The 19,255-nt window shown below is 28.4% G+C and overlaps 2 protein-coding genes across 2 annotated transcripts; one reads left to right on the plus strand and one right to left on the minus strand.

Moving 5' to 3' along the window:
• Positions 1 to 230: 230 nt before the first annotated feature.
• LOC113551986 (transmembrane protein 104 homolog) lies at positions 231 to 5,497 on the plus strand. Its single transcript, XM_026954616.1, has 13 exons — positions 231 to 599; positions 676 to 811; positions 958 to 1,086; positions 1,151 to 1,272; positions 1,337 to 1,442; positions 1,592 to 1,715; positions 2,715 to 2,779; positions 2,847 to 2,977; positions 3,044 to 3,137; positions 3,212 to 3,305; positions 3,410 to 3,825; positions 4,091 to 4,204; positions 4,917 to 5,497. Exons 3-13 carry the CDS (start codon positions 1,063 to 1,065, stop codon positions 5,136 to 5,138), a joined length of 1,512 nt encoding a protein of 503 aa, XP_026810417.1. The 5' UTR covers positions 231 to 599; positions 676 to 811; positions 958 to 1,062; the 3' UTR covers positions 5,139 to 5,497.
• Positions 5,498 to 10,915: 5,418 nt separating this feature from the next.
• LOC113554179 (E3 ubiquitin-protein ligase ZNF598) lies at positions 10,916 to 19,172 on the minus strand. The gene is made up of 8 exons (XM_026957912.1): positions 18,890 to 19,172; positions 18,580 to 18,782; positions 16,378 to 16,626; positions 15,026 to 15,237; positions 14,818 to 14,930; positions 14,558 to 14,732; positions 12,758 to 14,366; positions 10,916 to 11,232 (listed from the first exon to the last, which is right to left on the minus strand). Exons 2-8 carry the CDS (start codon positions 18,778 to 18,780, stop codon positions 11,098 to 11,100), a joined length of 2,694 nt encoding a protein of 897 aa, XP_026813713.1. The 5' UTR covers positions 18,781 to 18,782; positions 18,890 to 19,172; the 3' UTR covers positions 10,916 to 11,097.
• Between the last annotated feature and the right edge of the window lie 83 nt (positions 19,173 to 19,255).

Here is a 19,255-nt window from a genome sequence, read left to right on the forward strand (position 1 = left end):
TGTATTCTGTGGTTTTGCGATTGAAACGTGTCGGAAGAAAAACGAATGTCGTCGAATAGTATTATGTTATTTCGTATTATTCGGCGGACGGTCGACGATTACAACGATAGTAGTAACTGCAGGTGGTTCTGACTATTTATTGGTGACAAAGCGTAAAAACCGATCTCGTACAATGACAACAAAAGCGTGCGTCATTGTGTTCGACGACTGTAGTAGGTAGTTCACTGCGTCGCAGAAACGATCACCCAATAAGGCATAAGCACCGTACGTAAATAGTGTTATCTACGACTTGGGTTTCCGACGGTGATTTACGAGTCTGATATCTGATATCCGATTCCACTCGAAAACGGTTTTTACTTTTAACAAGATTTAATAATATTTTACGCCATTATTATGTCAACACACTAAAAATACCAATGTTTTTATAACTCAATAGAAATAACAATAATCGAAATATAAACAAATTTAATTCCGTCCGAACTCTGACAATAACGCGGTACGAATGGTTTCATCATAGGGGCCTCCGACCACGATGATCATTTGTACGTCTTTGTTTCCTCTTTACGGCCATCTCTCGATATTATACATATCAAACAGTAGTGAGTTGTTAAAATAATATAATAAATAATAATAGTAATAAAAATAATTAATAATAATAAAATCCAATCGGAACAGATTAGATTAGACCGTTACCGTTGTTGTTCGAGGACGTATTTTTGGTAGTAGTCGACTTCTAAAACATTCATCATTGGCGTTTCCCCGTCACGGTCATATTCGTTTGTCGTTACAAATCGGCGCTAGGTAATGTGAGGTAAGTAGAGAGTAGGTGACTTATGATTATTTTTTTTATGTATTATAATACATTAATTTACATTATTGAAATTCTGTGCAACATTACAGTCGTTCGTCTTGTACATATTGTGAGTGACAACATTTTGGTTTTTTATTTTGTTGCAGACGAGTTGTGTGCAATGTCGCTTTTCGTTGTTGTCACATAAGATCGTAACTGTAAATATTATAGGCATAATAATATAGTGGTACCATTGCATACAAAACGAAACCATGAGTTCCCAATACTCGACACTTGTAAGCAATTATTTTGTTAATCATTACCTGTAAAAAATATTAATCAATACCCATTTCTTCCCAGATTGGTTTGATTTTTGTTTTTAACCTGATTATTGGGCCGGGTTCACTGACATTACCAGGTGTTGTTCAAGAATCAGGATGGCTTTTGAGTAGTTTATTTATTGCTATTCTGGCCTTTTTTAGGTAATACAATGGTTTCTAATTGTTATGTTTAAAACTGATTGAATAATATGTATTTATTTTTCAGTTACATTACATTCTCGTTCATTATAGAAGCTATCACGATTACAAATTCTATAACACAACTTCGTAAATTACAAATGATGAAAAGTGTTACCAGGATATTGAAATCGGTAAGTAAAATATTCTGAGCTATAATTTATATTTTTACTTAGATTACCATCAAGGTTGTATACAATTGAAGATCCTTATAAGACTTATGCTATGTCACTGTTTTTACTATGAAAATTGTTTTCTTTTTAATATTTTATTATTTTTTCAGCATAAAGACATGATGCCACAAGTTGCATCAGTTAACTATGACAGAATTTCAAATGCTAGCACAGATAGTTATAACAGTGAAAATGAATCTCCTATTTTCGACAATTCAGTATTACCTACATCCAGTATGCAACATACTTAATACAATTATATTTATTAATTTATAATTATACACTACACAGTAGGTATACCATTAAATGATGAACATTTCATTTATAAAATTGGATTTTATTTTAATAAGCATTCAAACGTTATGATATTATTGAATTACTATAGTTTATTTATTTATTATTTATTATCACTATTCAGAAAATTTGGCAATTACAAAGTCAATATTAATTTAATAAAGTTATAATAAATAATGAATATTTTTTGTTATTTACCCCATTTAAGTAAAAAATGATTAAAATAATACAATTTTTATCATATTCAAATTTTAATTATTATTTTTATTGTATTATTACAATGTTAATAATAATTGTAAACAAAATATTTTTTACGTACTATTTATTTTCTCTTTTTCACCCAAGCACAACATAGTAATTTGAAGGAAAACAACATAGAGCGTAGCTAATACAAAAGAAGAATCAATCCTTGTATTATTAGCTTTAATATTAAAAATATTAAAGTGAATTGATCTATTATAACACTTTTCATTAAAAATATTATTTGTGTTTGTACATTGGATTTTTTTACGTTCTTTATATTTTTATGCCAAATGAGAATTACAAGATTGTAATATTTTATATACTCGTAACCTATACAGGTTATCATAACCTGTATACGCATTTCAATATCCTAAAAAAAACAATAATAAACAAACCCATATAATGTGCTTAACTTAAGCTGTGTAATGGGTCAATTCACTCAAGTATTAAAGCTAACAACACTAGGTTGGGTCTTCTAAATGAAAATTTTGCTATGTTGCATGTGCGTTGAACACAGAAAATGAATAGTGAGTTGACTCCTCTTAATGTTTAGAATAGTCATTGGTAAATGTTATATTATTATAAATTAGCTATTCCAATTATTTTTATCTGTTATTGGAATTATTCTTTTAAACAAATATTACACCTTTAATAATATACTACAACATTTATTAATTTTATTTTATTCTATTTTAGGTTCTTTAATGGACTTTCCTCCTGAATCTGTTGAATTACTTTCACTTGATAATAGAATAGAAATGGTAAAATATATATCCAAGTATTGTTTTTGTACATCACTTTAAAGTTTTTAATATTTAATTTTTTCAGGGTGAAATGGTAACTGTACTATTGCCTCCATTTGCTAAAGTGATATTTTTCTTTTCCATCAGTGGCTATTTATTTGGTGATTTAGCAATTTACTATAAGGCAATTGGACAATCACTTGTAGACTTTACATGGTAAATTGTCCGTTTTTTAATTAAAATAATTGTTTAATATTATATTGAATTTATTAAACTATTTAGCGATCACAAATTAAATAATAATTCTGCTAATAAGTCAGATCTATGTTGGGACAATTCTTCTTATACTAAACATGAAATTTATTTAAGCTATTTGGTATGTATGCAATTATATAATAATAATTTTACATAAATAATAGGTATTAATACTACAATAATTGTTAAAAATAGATGCTGTATATCTTTATAATAGGACCATTCACATTTTTTAATGCCCAAAAGACTAAGTACTTACAAGTTGTAAGTTTCTTCATGCGTATCATTGGTAAGTTTTATTTTACACATACAGTATATATTTTTACCTTTGGTTTTTAGTGTAATTCTTTAAAATTGATCTATTTGTATCTATCTATTCTTTTTTTTTTTTAGCTATTATTACAATGATCGTTTTAGCAACAATGCGACTGATGTCTCCAACTCAAAAGCATGGATCTCCACCAGCAGCAAACTTTATTGCTATGCCACAATTAATAGGTGCTTCAATTTATGCGTTTATGTGTCATCATTCAATCCCATCAGTAATTTCACCTATCAAAAATAAAAACAAAATATTGCTAAAAGTGGCAGCTAACTTCTTGTTAGTTTACACATTGCTTATGTGTCTGTGTATGACGGGTATTTTTGCTTTCCCAAAAGTAAATGAATTGTATACCATTAATTTCACACCATCACAAGATACTGGATTATTTTATAGATTGATTGATTCAATATTAGTTCTTTTTCCTGTACTTACAATCAGTATTAGTTTTCCAGTGATTGCAATTACATTAAGAAATAATATCCAAGTAAGCACAAGATTTATTTATTTTAATTTATATTAATATGATTAAAGTTTAATCCATAAAGTCAACAATTATGTCGTATAATATTAATTATAAAAAATATTTGTAACATTAATATTACCAATTGATTATATATAATTATAAGAATGTAAAACTATAAGCTAATACATATTAAGTTCATATAACTGTAAAGTTAATCTATTAAAAAATAATTTTTGTTAGCTGATCATATATACTCATCTAAGTAATGTATATATTTTTGTCGTAGGTGATGTTTCTTCCAAGTGATGCACATTGGATCTGGAAGCGAATAGTTATACCACTGTTCTCTTTAATAACACCTGTGCTACTAGCGGCTTTTGTGGCACGCCTTGAAGTTTTGGTAAGTGCTTAATTATTTTTGAGCAATACATTTTATTAATGTACAATGACACATACTTTCACAAGTGAAATCAGAATAGTTAAATTTGAGTTAAATAAAACATTTATTTACTAAATATTAAATTAAGTTTTTAATTTAGAATACTGGTCCATATTTGTATGAGAATTTTTTACTTATTTCAGTGAAAGGGCGCTGAACCAAAAAGGTTAAAAATCACTGATCTGTATTAACAAACAATATAGTTTTAGGGTATATAGATGTGTTTTAACTTTTAAGTATAATCATATTCATAATATAGTGAAGTAAAATAATTAATATTTACACAGATTCATTGCTAATATATAATATTTTGTTTTAATTTAAATTAATTATAATAGATAAATTGTGAATTATTTTGAAAACAAGAGAGTTCATTTTATCAAAATCAGGGAGATTTATGAGTGCCCTTCCGCTTGATTTGTATAAATATTTACATATATAGTAACTCATCATAATAATTAAAACAAAACATAAATACAAATTATTTCATGTATATAGTTATAGACGTTGTAGTGTATTGCAGATAAAATTGCTTTCTAAATACCAATAATTATATTATTATTTATTATTTTTATTAAAAATGATTGGTTTAGTATACATAATTATCTGAATTCTCTTTAACAAAAATAGTGAGGCTGTGTAGCCTTTAAAATTATAATTTTTAATTTTGCAGGTTTCGATCGTCGCTGTGTATGCTGGTACTGGTATTCAGTATGCAACCCCTGCATTATTGGTTATGGCTGCACGTGCTGAAATTCCACAACAAGTGGCTGCAATTAAGAACGATTATTGCTCACCGTTTAAGTCTAAATATTGGCCGCTGTGCATTCTAATATGGACAGTGATATGTGTGATAATTTTAACCATTTCCTTGATAAGTAAAGAATTCCAATGAAAGATGGACATACGTTCATTTAAACTTGTTTCTCTTTATTATGTTTGTCTACCATTCTAACTTTTATCATATATATTTTACTAAAGATTATTTAAGAGATATGAAGACTATGATTATTTACATCACGTTAAGTGTATACATAATATTTAACATAGTATAGACGTTGTTATTAAAAATATATTTTTTTTTCTCAATTGCATTTTATATATTTATATAAAAAAAAAATTGATACAATACAATATATACAATTATATATGTTTTTACTATTTAACATATAAGTTTATAACTTATGTTATTGAAATATTTATTTTATAAATTCTTGTAATTTTGTATTTGCCATGGTTACTTTGTTTATTTTGTATCTGCGATTAATTATTGTGATGATTTTATCAAACATACATACAATTATTGTACCAGAAAAAAATACATTTTGTTGAATTTTAAATTATTGTTATTAATTATTATATTTGTATTTATTCTATACTTAATTTACAAACCATGACAGCAACTTTAATTCATTGAGCAGCACTCATGTAATACCCCTTTATGTGTCTGCCGTGTAATCAAATAATTGGTAGATTGGTTGGACTTGGATCTCGAAGTCTCTCTCTCAATATCATCTCACATAGGTGTTAATTTTACATGGACACTTAAAGTACTATCAGCATGATAACATTCATTGAAGAAAGCTAAAATCTCAAACTGCCTGCATAAGCTCTAACTTCTAAGACACAGTTGAACATAACATGTTTCAGTGCCCTATATATGTGAATTTAATACATGTCACAGACTACTTACCAATTTGCTAACTTATAATTCACCAATTCCTAATTTTCCGATTTCGATTTGGCAAAAGCCTTTCTGTTCAATAAAAAAATCATTAAATAAACTAACAGGTAATTCAGTAATGAAAAAAATGCATATAATTTAGCATATATTATGTATGTTATTAAGTACTTAAAACCTTAAACTAGCAATAATATATTAGTGGAAAAAAAATCGTCAACAATTTTGAGTCTTCAAAATTTGTTTAAACAATGATTAAGAATACATACATAATTGTCAGTTGTAAGAATGTACATATTTTAGAATATATTCATTCAAAGTTTTGTATTTAACTACCTATACATTATTTTAAAAGATTCATTATCTTTTATCTGTAATTTAAAAAACAAATTTACCCAAACAGAATTAAAAATATTACATGTTCCTACATTAGACATATTAATATAATATCGCAAAATGTTCTGTGTGAATATTGTATTTTATTGTATCTAATAATTGTAGTCAATCAATGATATTTTTTTATTATATATTAATAATGTCAAGTGTATTCCTATTATAGTAAAATTGGTTATTAGAGTTTCAACTACAAACACAAGTAAGTAGGATATTAATGTACCAAAATCATACCTATATAATTAAAACTTTTAATTTGTAGGTACAGTAGAACTTGTTTTAATTAATATATTGAATAATATTACTTATTACATTATTATATTTAAATAGAAACATTTACATATTTTATATTTACGATTATATTTTTTCAAAAATGTATCAATTTATCATAATATAATATTTAAGTACGCATAATGTATTAATAATTAATTAATAGTGACAAAAATGATAGAATCGGTATAGGTCCAGTGGTGTAATAAAAAAAAAATTGGGCCTACTGCAAAAATGGGCCGCTAAAATATTGTTTAGGTAGGTATATCAATTTAAAAACATTATTCTGATATACCAAGGTAAATCACTTATTTTAATTAAAATGTTGTTATAATAAAAAATAACAATATTTATTTAATATTACACAGTTATTACTTAATGTATAAACAACTAAATTTTACTGAATTATTTTATTTAAATTTCTGCGATTTTCTAGCATTTTTTAGGCAAATTTGTCAACTAACATGCTTATATCTAAACTGCGCATAGATTTAACACTAATTTAATTTGAATAAAGTAATTAGGTATTCAATTTTTTTTCACGGGAATTAAATTTACTTTAACTAAAGGCCCTAAATTATCATGCCCTCAGTTACTGCCATTGGTATAGGTTTGTTTGGATCATCAATTCAAGCGTATTGGCGTTCGGATAATAGAGAAGAGTTCGTATAATAGAAGTTTGGATAATCGATGTTCTACTGTATATTTATTAGGTATTTTGATTATATATTCATATTAATTAATTGGTACTATCTTTCCTATGCAGTTGTTAGTGTTTCTTCAAGTTCACAAAATTTAATTTTGTTTATTGATTTTTGGATTGCAGTTGACTTGATTTAAAATATCAATTTAGAAATGTTGTTGTTGATTTTGTATTTCACGAATTAAAAGGACATCGTACTCACACATGTTGTCTACGTCTAATGAAAATAGGTAGATGGATAAAGTTTTTACTTTTAAGTTTGATAATAGACGAATTCACTATAATATTCAATTTAACAAAAAATCGAAACTGCTGAACTTCATTTTGGGTTAGTATAGATGTGCGTCAGTAAGATGGAGACAATATACGCGTGGGTATATATATTAGTCTTGACTTGTCATTCGTCTCGGTTTGACCGGACGATTTTAAGGCCATGTTCTAGTGTCCGGCCGGTTATTTATTTAGTCCTGTAGTCTGTGTCGGTTTATAGAAGCCGAGAAAAAATATGTACACTATATCATTACATAATAATTATAAATTTAAAATATAAAAAAATTCATAGTATTTCTTCGTATTAATTAATAAATATTTAAATAAAAAAAGGATATATGTATTTCCATACAAGCGCTACGTAAAGAAATGTCATTCGTCATTCTATTTCATTTCTCGATTTGAACATTTCAAAATTTGACAACCCTACTTTAGTCAACCTATATATCGGTTTAAAGCGCACCTTCTAAATGGTTAGTTGTTAGTTCATTAATTGTCCGTGTAATATTATCGGTGTAAAATTGGTTCCATGTTTTTCGATCAAACATATTCATACATCATTATTTAAATAAGTGTTCACAATGTAATTCATAAGTTTTGTTGTCTAAAAGAAAATTAAATGTTAAATTATTGTATTATGTTTATGTATAATACCTATAAAATTATTATTGAATTGATTTTTTAAACAAAACTTACATTCACTGTGGCTACAGCATTAGCGAATTAATAATTTACCAACAATTTACCGCAATACCTAAATTCTTTGAACAATTTTATTGACTTTGTGACTGTGAGAATAGTCGTGTGCTAGTCAAATGTGTCGTGCTTTGCGCCATATTTATTGTTGAAATTGAAAAACCTGGTATCCTTTTTATTTCTATTTGATATTTAATATTGGAAACAATAATTCCTATTTCAAAATCGATTTGAAATATATTTTTTTAAATGTCAAATAATTTCTGAAGGCAGCTGCTTCAATAATATCGAACATATGGAACATCCTTTTATTTGGTAAAAGAAAATGTGAATGTACCTAAATATAAATACAACAATATATACTAATCACATAATTTATTGATTCTATACATATAATAAATATATAAAATAATAAATTAACAAATATAACAACATTCATATTAAAATAGCATAATTTTGTGTTTTATAATTTATAGTATCATTTGGTTCGGTTCCATGTTTTATAAACTCGATGCATGTGTGGTTATTCAATACTAAAATATTAAGTATAGTGATTTATTTTTTTGAATTAATTTAGAACCATTTCTTTACGAGTAAACACTTTTTGATAACTTGAACTAGGTACACAGTAAATATTAAGGTGTAGTGAGTAGGTCTCGGTAGATAGACTTAATACGATTTAACGACGAGGTCCACTTGTCATAGGTCTGATTCGATAATAAGTTTGAAGTAAAATATTAATAACACATCCTTTTTAAACAAAATATATGGGCGTAGACGCGTAGTCCCCACGAGCGTGTTTTCGTAAACAGGGAAATATTCAAAAAGTTTTTATTTAGTGTTTACCGCGTAACGTTTTTACGAAATTTACAAAACAATAAAATAGTACTAAAGTAATAAAAATAAAAATATATTTCCTAATTAGCTCAAGGTAATGTACAAGGAAAAACCGGGTTACTACATAAGGTATTCCGCGTATTTCGATCACTCAAAATCAAATTTGAAACAAGTGTTTTCAGTTTTGACGAGCCGAGTAGTAACATTTTGGAGAATACCTCGAATATCCCTATGTACCATAAACCATTCCACTCAATATATAAAAACTTAAGATACTCATAATTCATAAGCTTTAAGATATACTCATTCATAATTAAAAAAAAATATTATAAAAACCGTTGATATTTTTTGAAGTAATACGTTCTATGGATCACTCGATATAATTGAACGTATAACTAAAATGATAAAAATAAACTACACGTGTCAAAAATTCCTGTGATAACAAAAGCTTTACATATATAACCTATACAATTTATTTTAAATACGAATTAAATAGTTTTGATCAATTTTCATGTCGTCAACTATTATAACGATATTATAGTATTATAGCTAATACCTCTATAATATTTTATCTTGAAGGTTAAAAATAGCATTTATAGTAATATTATAATGTGATTAATGTTAAATCTAGGATTCGGAATTTTAATACTAAATTGAAAATGTATTATTTCGAATATTTACTATTTATAGGTCATTGGCACGTTTGAAAATTCGATGGAAGGTCGATAAGAAAAGTGAAAATACTAGTGCCAATGTTCCCATCTGACATTTCCCTTATCTAAACGGCGTAATTGCACGTGATGGAAATAAATGTCTTTAAAACAGTTTTATAGGAATACCAAAAATGATAATAATAACATAATCACAGTATCTAATATATCATTACATTTTCCATAAATGTGTCAGAACTACGTTTTCACTTCCCCCGTTTGTTGTAGTAACCGATAATTATTACTTTATGTTTTGCAATGTGACATGAATAGGTTGCTACCATGATCACATGCCAACATGGTAATTTTGGTAGAATAGACTGAATAGAGTAAAAATATCTAATGAATGCAATTTAAAAAATTGTATAAGCTCGCTATTTTACAAATACACATTTATTTTTATTTTATTACAGTCTAGGTAGTATAATGTTATTGTCTGATCGACCGAAAACAGCATAATAATAATATATTAATATGCAATGTGTTCTCCTTACGCTAAAATTAAAAACAATACATGACATCTGTACCCACAGAAAGTAATCGGATGTACATAATAAAATAATAATAAACTTATATAATAATATGTATAGTGTGTATTATATCGTATTAAAAACGATTAACTACTACATGATACAAAATACACATACATGATACAAGTATACGATCCGAGCTAAATCGAGTAAACACCACGACCCGCCCATATACACAATATATTGTTATTAGTATTATTATTACTGTTATTATATAATTGTGTAGTTCCATGATACATAAAATATAAGATATTTTACGATGTATAAATCGTAGCATGATAATATATTTCACTTTAATCGTCAATTTTTAAATGGCGGACGATGTTAATTTTTTTTTAATATTATTTTCTTATTGTAAATATTTGAACAGACGACAAATAGTTTATAATAATAATAATAATAGGTAAATAATATATACGAATATAAACTTAACAAGCACATTGAGCTTTGAAAACATATTATTGTTAATAATGTTTTCAAAAATGTTTAACACTAAACTTAGCTCTCTTTAGAAATTAATATCGATTACACAAGTAATTAAATAATAATAATAAATAATTACAAAAAAAGAACAACAAAAAAGTTAATTATATGTATAAAGATAATATTTTTGATATTTTTCACACCCATGCGCGTGCGCAATTTAAAAAGTTTACAATAAAATTAGAATATAATGATGGTGGTTTAATAATTACAATTTGGAGGCATGATTGACGTTGACGATTCGATTTGTGCTATACAGACACAAACGGATCAGTTTCATTTCAACTGCGCGCGGTCGTACCGTGAACGGACATATGGGATTCCAAGTCATTGGCTCTTAACACTTGACGACAGTGTTTGCACACTTCTACGGTCATCTCGTGTCTACTGTTTCGGTTGTAGATGTACAGTAATTCCTTAAAAAGTATATAAAAAAAAAAGAAACTGATTAAATTAATATTTATAGTATATATTATTATATATTCAGAGAAAAAAAATTGGGCTGTTCTGCTTCAGTCGGAGTCCGGTGCATTTTCTAATCAAGTACCTAATTCTCACTGTTATATATACTATGTTAAATTTAAATACAAACACTGCAATCACTGGATATGAAAAGCGATTCTGACCGGAGACGGTTATCTATATTACTACATTTATTTTATCTTATGTATTTTTGTTATATTATGGTAATTTAATTTAATATTAGTGCATTACTAATATATAAATAATCAATAGCTTAAAGTTAATCTTTGGAAATGTCATCGCATATAGTAAAATATAATATTTTAAGTAACATTTTAAAGTATTCAATCGTGTAAAAATGTGAACAACAAACACCTATAAAGAAAAATGATTGTAATATATTTTAGAACATTAGGTTTCAGTAAAAACTACTTTCAGGTTACGAGGTTCTTGTATTAAATTTTAAACGCTTATGTAAAAATCATGCCTCTATATTTTTAAATTGCAAAAAAACAAAATATGAGGGATTTTATAGTCAATTTTCAGTTTTCTTGCCTAAGTCTAATCAAATTTTACAGAAGTTTAACAGTTAATTACCATTTACCACTAAAAAAAAAAATATAGGTGATAATAAGAAAACTTCATTCGCTTATAAATAACTTAAAATATAAATATTTTGAAAATTTGAGTATAGAATTGATAATGTAACAGTGGAATCTTTTACTTTGATTAATCTAATCTACACAAAAAAAAACTAAAATAGTTCGATGATTTTACACATTAAAATTTATAGTAGAAACAAATTTGTCAAAATTCTAATTTAAAACATTCATAAATAATTTCTGTGATAAAAGGTAGCAGATACAAACAAAAGTCGGTATTGAACATAGCATATGTCCCTATATATTATCTCTATTGCTTAGAAACACATTGAATAATGTTACCTAACCTAACAAGATGGATGAACATAATTATATAATTCATCGTTTTCTAGGGGCAATTCAAGTATTGTAACGAGAAATCGTTATGACGATCGTAAAAACGCGTAATGTAATTATACTACGTTCTTGTTGTTAGTGGACAGGAACAGTTTAACAAAAACTCTTATTATAAAACAACGAATGAAAAAGTTAAAGTTCAATGAAAATTTTTAAACGTTGTTGCTATATATAACGCTATGTTGACATAGTTATTTAATTCATCGATTGATAGGGGCCAACTAGGTATTATTGTCTATAATGCGAAATCGGTTGAGTAATGTACTTATATCACCTATCAGTCACAAGGGTCAAGGAGTAGTAACTCAGGTTTTTTAATGTGAAATTAAAATGGCAAAACGAAATATCTATTGATAAAAAAAAAATGCACACGAATCATTATAAAATCAATATGTAAAGGAGTCTAAGAAAGAAGACATTAAAAGCTAGATAAAGGCGTGGCAATGGAACATTTGAGACTTGTGATTACGTAAGTACGTACCCGCTGCTTTTGGATGTCGGGTAACAGTAACACAAGTTCCTGGAAGACGGACTCGAAGCTGTGTGGGGCAAGTGCTTCGACGCAGTATGAATAAAAATCAAACGCGGTAATGACGTGTTTGCGAAACAACGTGGACATTTCTTTGAACTTCTCAAACGTGTCGAAACGTTCGTCGCGAGCAGGTATGAGCGCGGCCATCAGGTTGTTGATGAGTACTTTGTTTCGGACGGATGAATCGGCCGGATGCAAGTACTCGAATGATTTACCACCGCCACCGCTGTCTGTCAAAGACAGACCGGGCGGCGCTTTGATCATGTGGTGGTTTTGAGCTGCGGAAGATGGACCGCGGTTACCGGACAGCCCGGGGGGTGCTCTGACCTGTTGCTGCTGTTGGTGGTACGTGTTCTCGAATCCCGGCGGTATTTTCGGCGTCAATGTTTTGATGTGATTGTTACGCAACTGTTGCTGATGGTGATTTTCTTGCTGTTGGTGCCCGACCGATGAAGTTGGTTGTTGTTGTTGTTGCTCTCCTCGGTTTTCGTTCTTTTTCCTCTTTTTTTTGTCCTTTGGGTTGTTGGTATCTGAAACGGATTCTTCGTCAGGTTGCGCCGACGTTCGGCCGACTGTAGCAGGCTCTTTCTTTTTAGACGGCTCTCTCTTAGGTTGTTCGACCGGGGCCGATGTGACGGACTTAATCACTTCATTCTTGACCATCTTATTATTCGTTGAAGTTGTCGCGGTTGAGGTCTTACAAGACACGTCACCGGCCGCACCACCGTTGCACATCTGCACCGCGTTAACAATTTTGTTATTGGGTTTGTTGACATTTTCCTTATTACTACCGTTGTTGTCCACGGTCGGAGGGTTTTTTTTACCGTTTTGAACGATACCACTTCCGTTGACATTGTTTTCTACCGACGCGGTTTTCTTCGAGTTATCTGTTTTTTTTTTATTGCCACCTAACTTGGCTAGGTTGCTCTTGGATGGTTCATATTTTTTGTTCAAATTCGGAAAGTCCGACGGGCCTGGTACTTTTGGCGCCTCAGCAATTTTTTTCTTAATGGCTGGCGGTTCTTTTTTCACCTTTTTCTTGTCGTTTTCGTTGCCCGTTTTTGCTTTAGACACCCAACTTCCGCTGCCTGAACTGCTGGTCGCCGCCATCTCTTTATTGGCGCTCAATCTTGGGTGTTGCAAGTTTTGCTGCTGCTGTGGCTGGTGGTTGTGATTGCCGTCCAATGACGGAAAGTCCTTGGCTTGATTGGGCAATCGTGGGCCTGAAGGCACCTTAGCGTCTTTGTTTCGGTCCAGTTTAGGAGGTTCCGCTGGTTTTTTCAACACCGCGGCCATTCGGATGCTATTCATCGCCGGTTTCTGGGCCTTTGGTGCCACTGGCGGCTGCGGATCCTGTCCCAAGGCCGGAAACGAATGCAAGTCTTGTGTGTTTACTGATTGATTTTGTTTCTTAGTGCGGGCACATGGTAGCACCGTCGTGTGCTGACCGTTCAGTGATGGAAAATCTGCGGTGTTGCGTACATTGATGGCGCGATCCGATGACGTCGCCGGCAACATGTGACTGTCGGAATAGTTGTTGTTGTTGTTGTTGTTGTAACTGCACAAAAATAATTGTGATATTATTTTTAAACAAGTGTTGCAACATTATTAAATTTATTTGAAAAAATTGATCTATTTAATTGAGTACGCAAATAATTCTCGATCGTTTTTAATTTAATTTAATACTCAGAAAATTATAGTGTAGACTGTAGATGGTTAAATTGAATACTGTGTACATATAATACTCACAGATTATCAGATGTAGGTTGACGGGGCGGTTGTCGTGGAGGTTGGTATTGGTTAGGTCTGCCAGCTTCAACTGCCGGAAAGTGTCGTGGTCTCAAGTTAAATTCAAGTTTTAAAGTACGTGCTTCTTTGTATCCTTGTTTTCCTAGATCCCTGCTGTGTGTTTGCGCTTTATGAGCTATTATGCAAAGACAAAAGAACATGAATAATATTCAACAAATTTCAATGGGCAAAACGATTAGTTTCATATTACTAATATATACCTTGTAAGTCAATCGAGGTACGAAAAACTGATGTAAATTGTTCATTAACACAATTTCCCTCTTCGCAAAGGTAGTGATTGTTGTAATAATGCTTTCTCAACCATTCATATGACCTGTAAAAAAATAGAAACATTTTGGTTAGGGAATGCGTAAAAATGTGTTAGGTTAGGTCAGGTCTATTTATTTATATAAATAAATGAATACACACATGTAGTAGTCTTGAATACCATCAGCATCGCAAAAATGACAATAGAAATGCTCCTTCCTTAGATGTTTATAAAGTTCGTCCTTGTCTAAGTAACGAACATTACAAAATTGACATTTAGGATGGCCACGGTGAGATGTATTATCGGGGTCTCCATATTCTTCGTGTCTAACTAACTCATCGAAATTATACCAACGTCTCTGGCTTGGAAATATCTATTATGATTAAAGCAAATATACAATTACAAATTAACTTATTATTATATTATAAAATAGAGGGAAGTAGGTATTCGCTCTGCTGTTTACAGTTGGTCGAGTGTAACTTGTCAAATGAATGTGTTAAATTTGAATTTAATGATAAATAATTGCATATGAAAAACAATTTCAAATGGGGACGGTCGGTCAGCAATCAGCATAATATATTACGTTTATTTTATCATATTTATATAATTATTATAGTAATTTGTTTTACTTCCTACTAATAGAATATGGTCAATAAAAATTTGAAAAGTCTATCATAAGCTTAAATTGAATCCAAAATTTTTATAATTTTCATAGCATAATAAATTAATAAATAATAATTTATGCAACAGTATAATGTTTCAAGTTTCTACAAGTTATATTATTAATTGAATTCAAAATAAAATACTATAATTGCTATTTTAGGTATGATCATCTAATTTTGATAAAATTTAAACTTTAATATTCATAAAAATATTTGTGGAAATGCACTCGATGGTTTTTCATAATTTTTGTAAAAGAAACTTATATAATTAGCTTATTGGAAGCTTATATTAAATTTTAAACATTTAATATTTTATGAATTTTATACTAAATAATGATTAGCATAGTTTTTTAATTTTGAAGAATACATGTAAAAAAATTTTGAATTTTTAAATCTTATATAGAACAATTTGATATTTTGTAATTAGAATATGGACAATAATTAAGAAATCTTTAATTATTTGTATTTTCAAGCTTTTTTTTTACTAAAAAAAAAATCGTATTATACATAAATAAAAAAAATACTTCAGTCAAATGTTTAAATAATATCAATAAATAGCACAAAAAGAGTGAAAATATTAAGAAAATTATGTCTAGTAAACTCCTAATATAAGTATTCTACATAAATTTAAAGTTTCTACAGTTATTAAATTTTGATTATAACTAAAAATAAAATCAATTTTGTCTCCCTACTTAATTTTAACTGCTCAAAAAGGTGATGACAGATAGAATAAAAACATGCATTATTGTAAAATCAATAGATCCATAGAACTGTTGATAATCCAATATAGGTGGATTAAATTCATTAATACAAAGAAATAGTAAATTAAATTGATTTTAAATTTAAATCACCTTTAAATTGTTCACACAGAGGCGACAAGCATAAAGACGATGGTTTCGTTCCATGTGAGTAGATAATTGTTCAAATGAAATGAACTCTGGATGGTCGTAACATTTTGTACAGTAGCAACGCAATAATTGGTCAAATGAATTTTCCACAGAAAGATCACCAAATGCAATGCCATACTTTTTGTTATATCGGGGATATGAACGATCATCCAAATTTTTAAACAAATCCAACTCATCTTTTGTAAAAATGACCTGTAAAAAAAATAAAAATAACTTAAAAGTTAAGTATTACGGATTCATATATTTGAACAAATTAACTTTAATACAAAAATATAATCTTTATTGGTTAGTTTTAATTAAGTAAAATAAAAGGCTAGGCAATTCTGTACTAGTAATGCTCTGACTGCTGTGTGTCCTTGCATACGAGTTGGTCGTTCAGTCAAAAGGCACATTGCTTCAGACAAGCCATTTTGGAAAGGGAGTCATACTCGCATTAGTTTACAATACATTTCATATTTTATAGTTACATACACTTAAAAAATATATAAATATATATAAGAACATTACTAATAGTATCTTTTGGTTTTTAACATAAATGTATTATACTTAGGTACAATTTAAATCAACTGTGTATGTATTATGATCATAGTAATTTATAGAAATGTATTCAAAGTTTTTAATATTTTTTTAATTTTTTATATAACTAAACAAATGTTTGGAACATATCTTATCAATTATTTATGTCTACTACATAAATGAAGATTTCAAGCTAGATTAAAAATGTAAAAAGTTATAGAATTTAGTTGATAGAACAAGGTATATGTAAATAATATTGATAAGGCTATTTTATGTATTGTATACTTTTATTACTCCATAATTTAAATTTTATGACAGTTATATCATATAGCACATTTTAATAACAAAATTTAATTTTAATCAGTGATTTCTGATTTGATGACATTTTGATGCACTATATACTTAGTTTAAATTTCATATATTATACATATATGTTAAAAAATGGTTTTCTATGACCATACCAATCGCATTCTTAGAATTGACTTTAAATTTAAATGCAATAAAAATATTGTTGTTAATTGTCTTAAAGTGAAAGAATACAGTTTTATGATGATATTTATTAGTATGGTAATGAGTAGTACACATTGGCATTACATTAAACAGAAATTTCAGTGAGAATAAGTTTATTCTGGTTGTCAAAATTAAAATTAAAATAGTACCTATCATTCATACTGATGAACAATTATTATAGTACAAACAATGAAATATAAATTATCGATTGTATATTTATGTTATAATACTATTAACATTGTTAATCTAAATAACCATAGTTGAAATTTATATGAAGGTCTTACAAAATTGGTGAAGATGGATAGTGTAATCAGGTTAGTGACAAGTACCTACCTAAAATAATAAATAATTAAAATATACTTAACTTAATAAAGGTTCTTAAAAAGATATTACACCCACATGTTTTGTCTCTTTATTATAGACATACAATAGGAAATATTTATGTTTAGCAGAATCCATTTTTGTTGTTAAGATGTAGGATTTTCAATTAAAAATAAGGTATTTATTAATATAGATTATTCATAAACGTTTTTCTAAACTACACAGCATTATAATTTATTAACATCAGTATTTTAGTTTAAACATTTACAGTTCAGACCAAGAGAATTAGGACAAGCAATAAACTTTTTTGTAGGCTTTATTAAGAAAAATTATATAGTAACTAGAGAGTGAATTACAAGAAAAAAAAATACCTTTTTAATTCACAGTAATAGTTAGATGCTGAAAATAAATTATCAAATATTGTATGTTTAAGACGAGTATTCAAATTATTTGTCTAAAATACTCTCAATGTAAAAAGTATTACTATTTCATTTTATTTATTCAGTAAATTATCTATTATTATTAAGTAGATAGCATTGAGACTCAACATATTCATTTTTATTTTGTGTATATTTTTCTATCAACATTAAAAACTTCTGCAGATGTCTACTATTAATTTTAGTTGTGTTAAAAAAAGACATATACATATTATTATTATAACTGATAAGGCTCATATAAGTCTGAACTCAAAATAGTAAATAGTAAGTATCTTAACATTTTAATATTTATTAGAACAGTTGAACAATACCATAGTTATCATTTTATTAAACGTTAAGAATAATATATTGTATTAAAAACCTTGGTCAGTATTCGCCTGCAAATCGGACACTCCTTTTGATCGCAGAGCACTCGCATGGTAGTTGAACACTCGTAGCACACAGGATGATCGCACGTACCAATTGAATAAATTGATTGCATTTTAAAACATATCACACAACTAGGGTCTGATGGTTTGGACGACGCTTGACGCGATCTGTAAGATGATGGTTTTCGGTCCATTTCTACCAATCAAGAACAACAAACGAATATAGTATTATTAATGTAAGTTAGTTGACCTCAACATAAAAATTTGTTGTTCGGAACATTACGATGAGCACTGTCAACTTACCGTGTTTTGGCACTGATCGCGGAAAATAAATTTATGTATCAACGAAATATATGTTGCGCATGTACGAACACAAAAACGTGTACTAATTATATATACATGTTAATGTGTGTATTTAGTGAAAGTAAAATGTCAAGAATAATGTTATCGTTTGATGGCAACTATCCGAAGACTTCGAACTTGAGTGAAATAAAGATTTAAAAAAAAATTTGATAATTAAAACCCAAATTGATGTTTTTAAAATTAGAAAAAAAATATATGCAAAAAAAAGTATTAAAATAATAGTAATAATAATAATAATCACACGATCACATGTGGCGGTGGAGGACGGTGCCCCGTCGGTCGGTTGCGATTCGTTCGACGACCGTT

Source organism: Rhopalosiphum maidis, chromosome 2 (genome assembly GCF_003676215.2).
Source record: "Rhopalosiphum maidis isolate BTI-1 chromosome 2, ASM367621v3, whole genome shotgun sequence".
NCBI classification, from domain to species: Eukaryota; Metazoa; Arthropoda; class Insecta; order Hemiptera; family Aphididae; genus Rhopalosiphum; species Rhopalosiphum maidis.

What these genes read in the sequence shown, in the direction of transcription:
- LOC113554179 (XM_026957912.1), bottom strand. Translation starts at nt 18,780, where the DNA reads ATGGACCGAAAACCATCATCTTACAGATCGCGTCAAGCGTCGTCCAAA. An exon ending in TCTGTGTGAACAATTTAAAG is followed by an intron (nt 15,238 to 16,377) that starts GTGATTTAAATT and finishes TAATCATAATAG; the next exon opens with ATATTTCCAAGCCAGAGACG. An exon ending in CAACCTACATCTGATAATCT is followed by an intron (nt 14,367 to 14,557) that starts GTGAGTATTATA and finishes ATTTTTGTGCAG; the next exon opens with TTACAACAACAACAACAACA.
- LOC113551986 (XM_026954616.1), top strand. Translation starts at nt 1,063, where the DNA reads ATGAGTTCCCAATACTCGACACTT. An exon ending in GCTATTCTGGCCTTTTTTAG is followed by an intron (nt 1,273 to 1,336) that starts GTAATACAATGG and finishes TTTATTTTTCAG; the next exon opens with TTACATTACATTCTCGTTCA. An exon ending in AAATTTATTTAAGCTATTTG is followed by an intron (nt 3,138 to 3,211) that starts GTATGTATGCAA and finishes TGTTAAAAATAG; the next exon opens with ATGCTGTATATCTTTATAAT.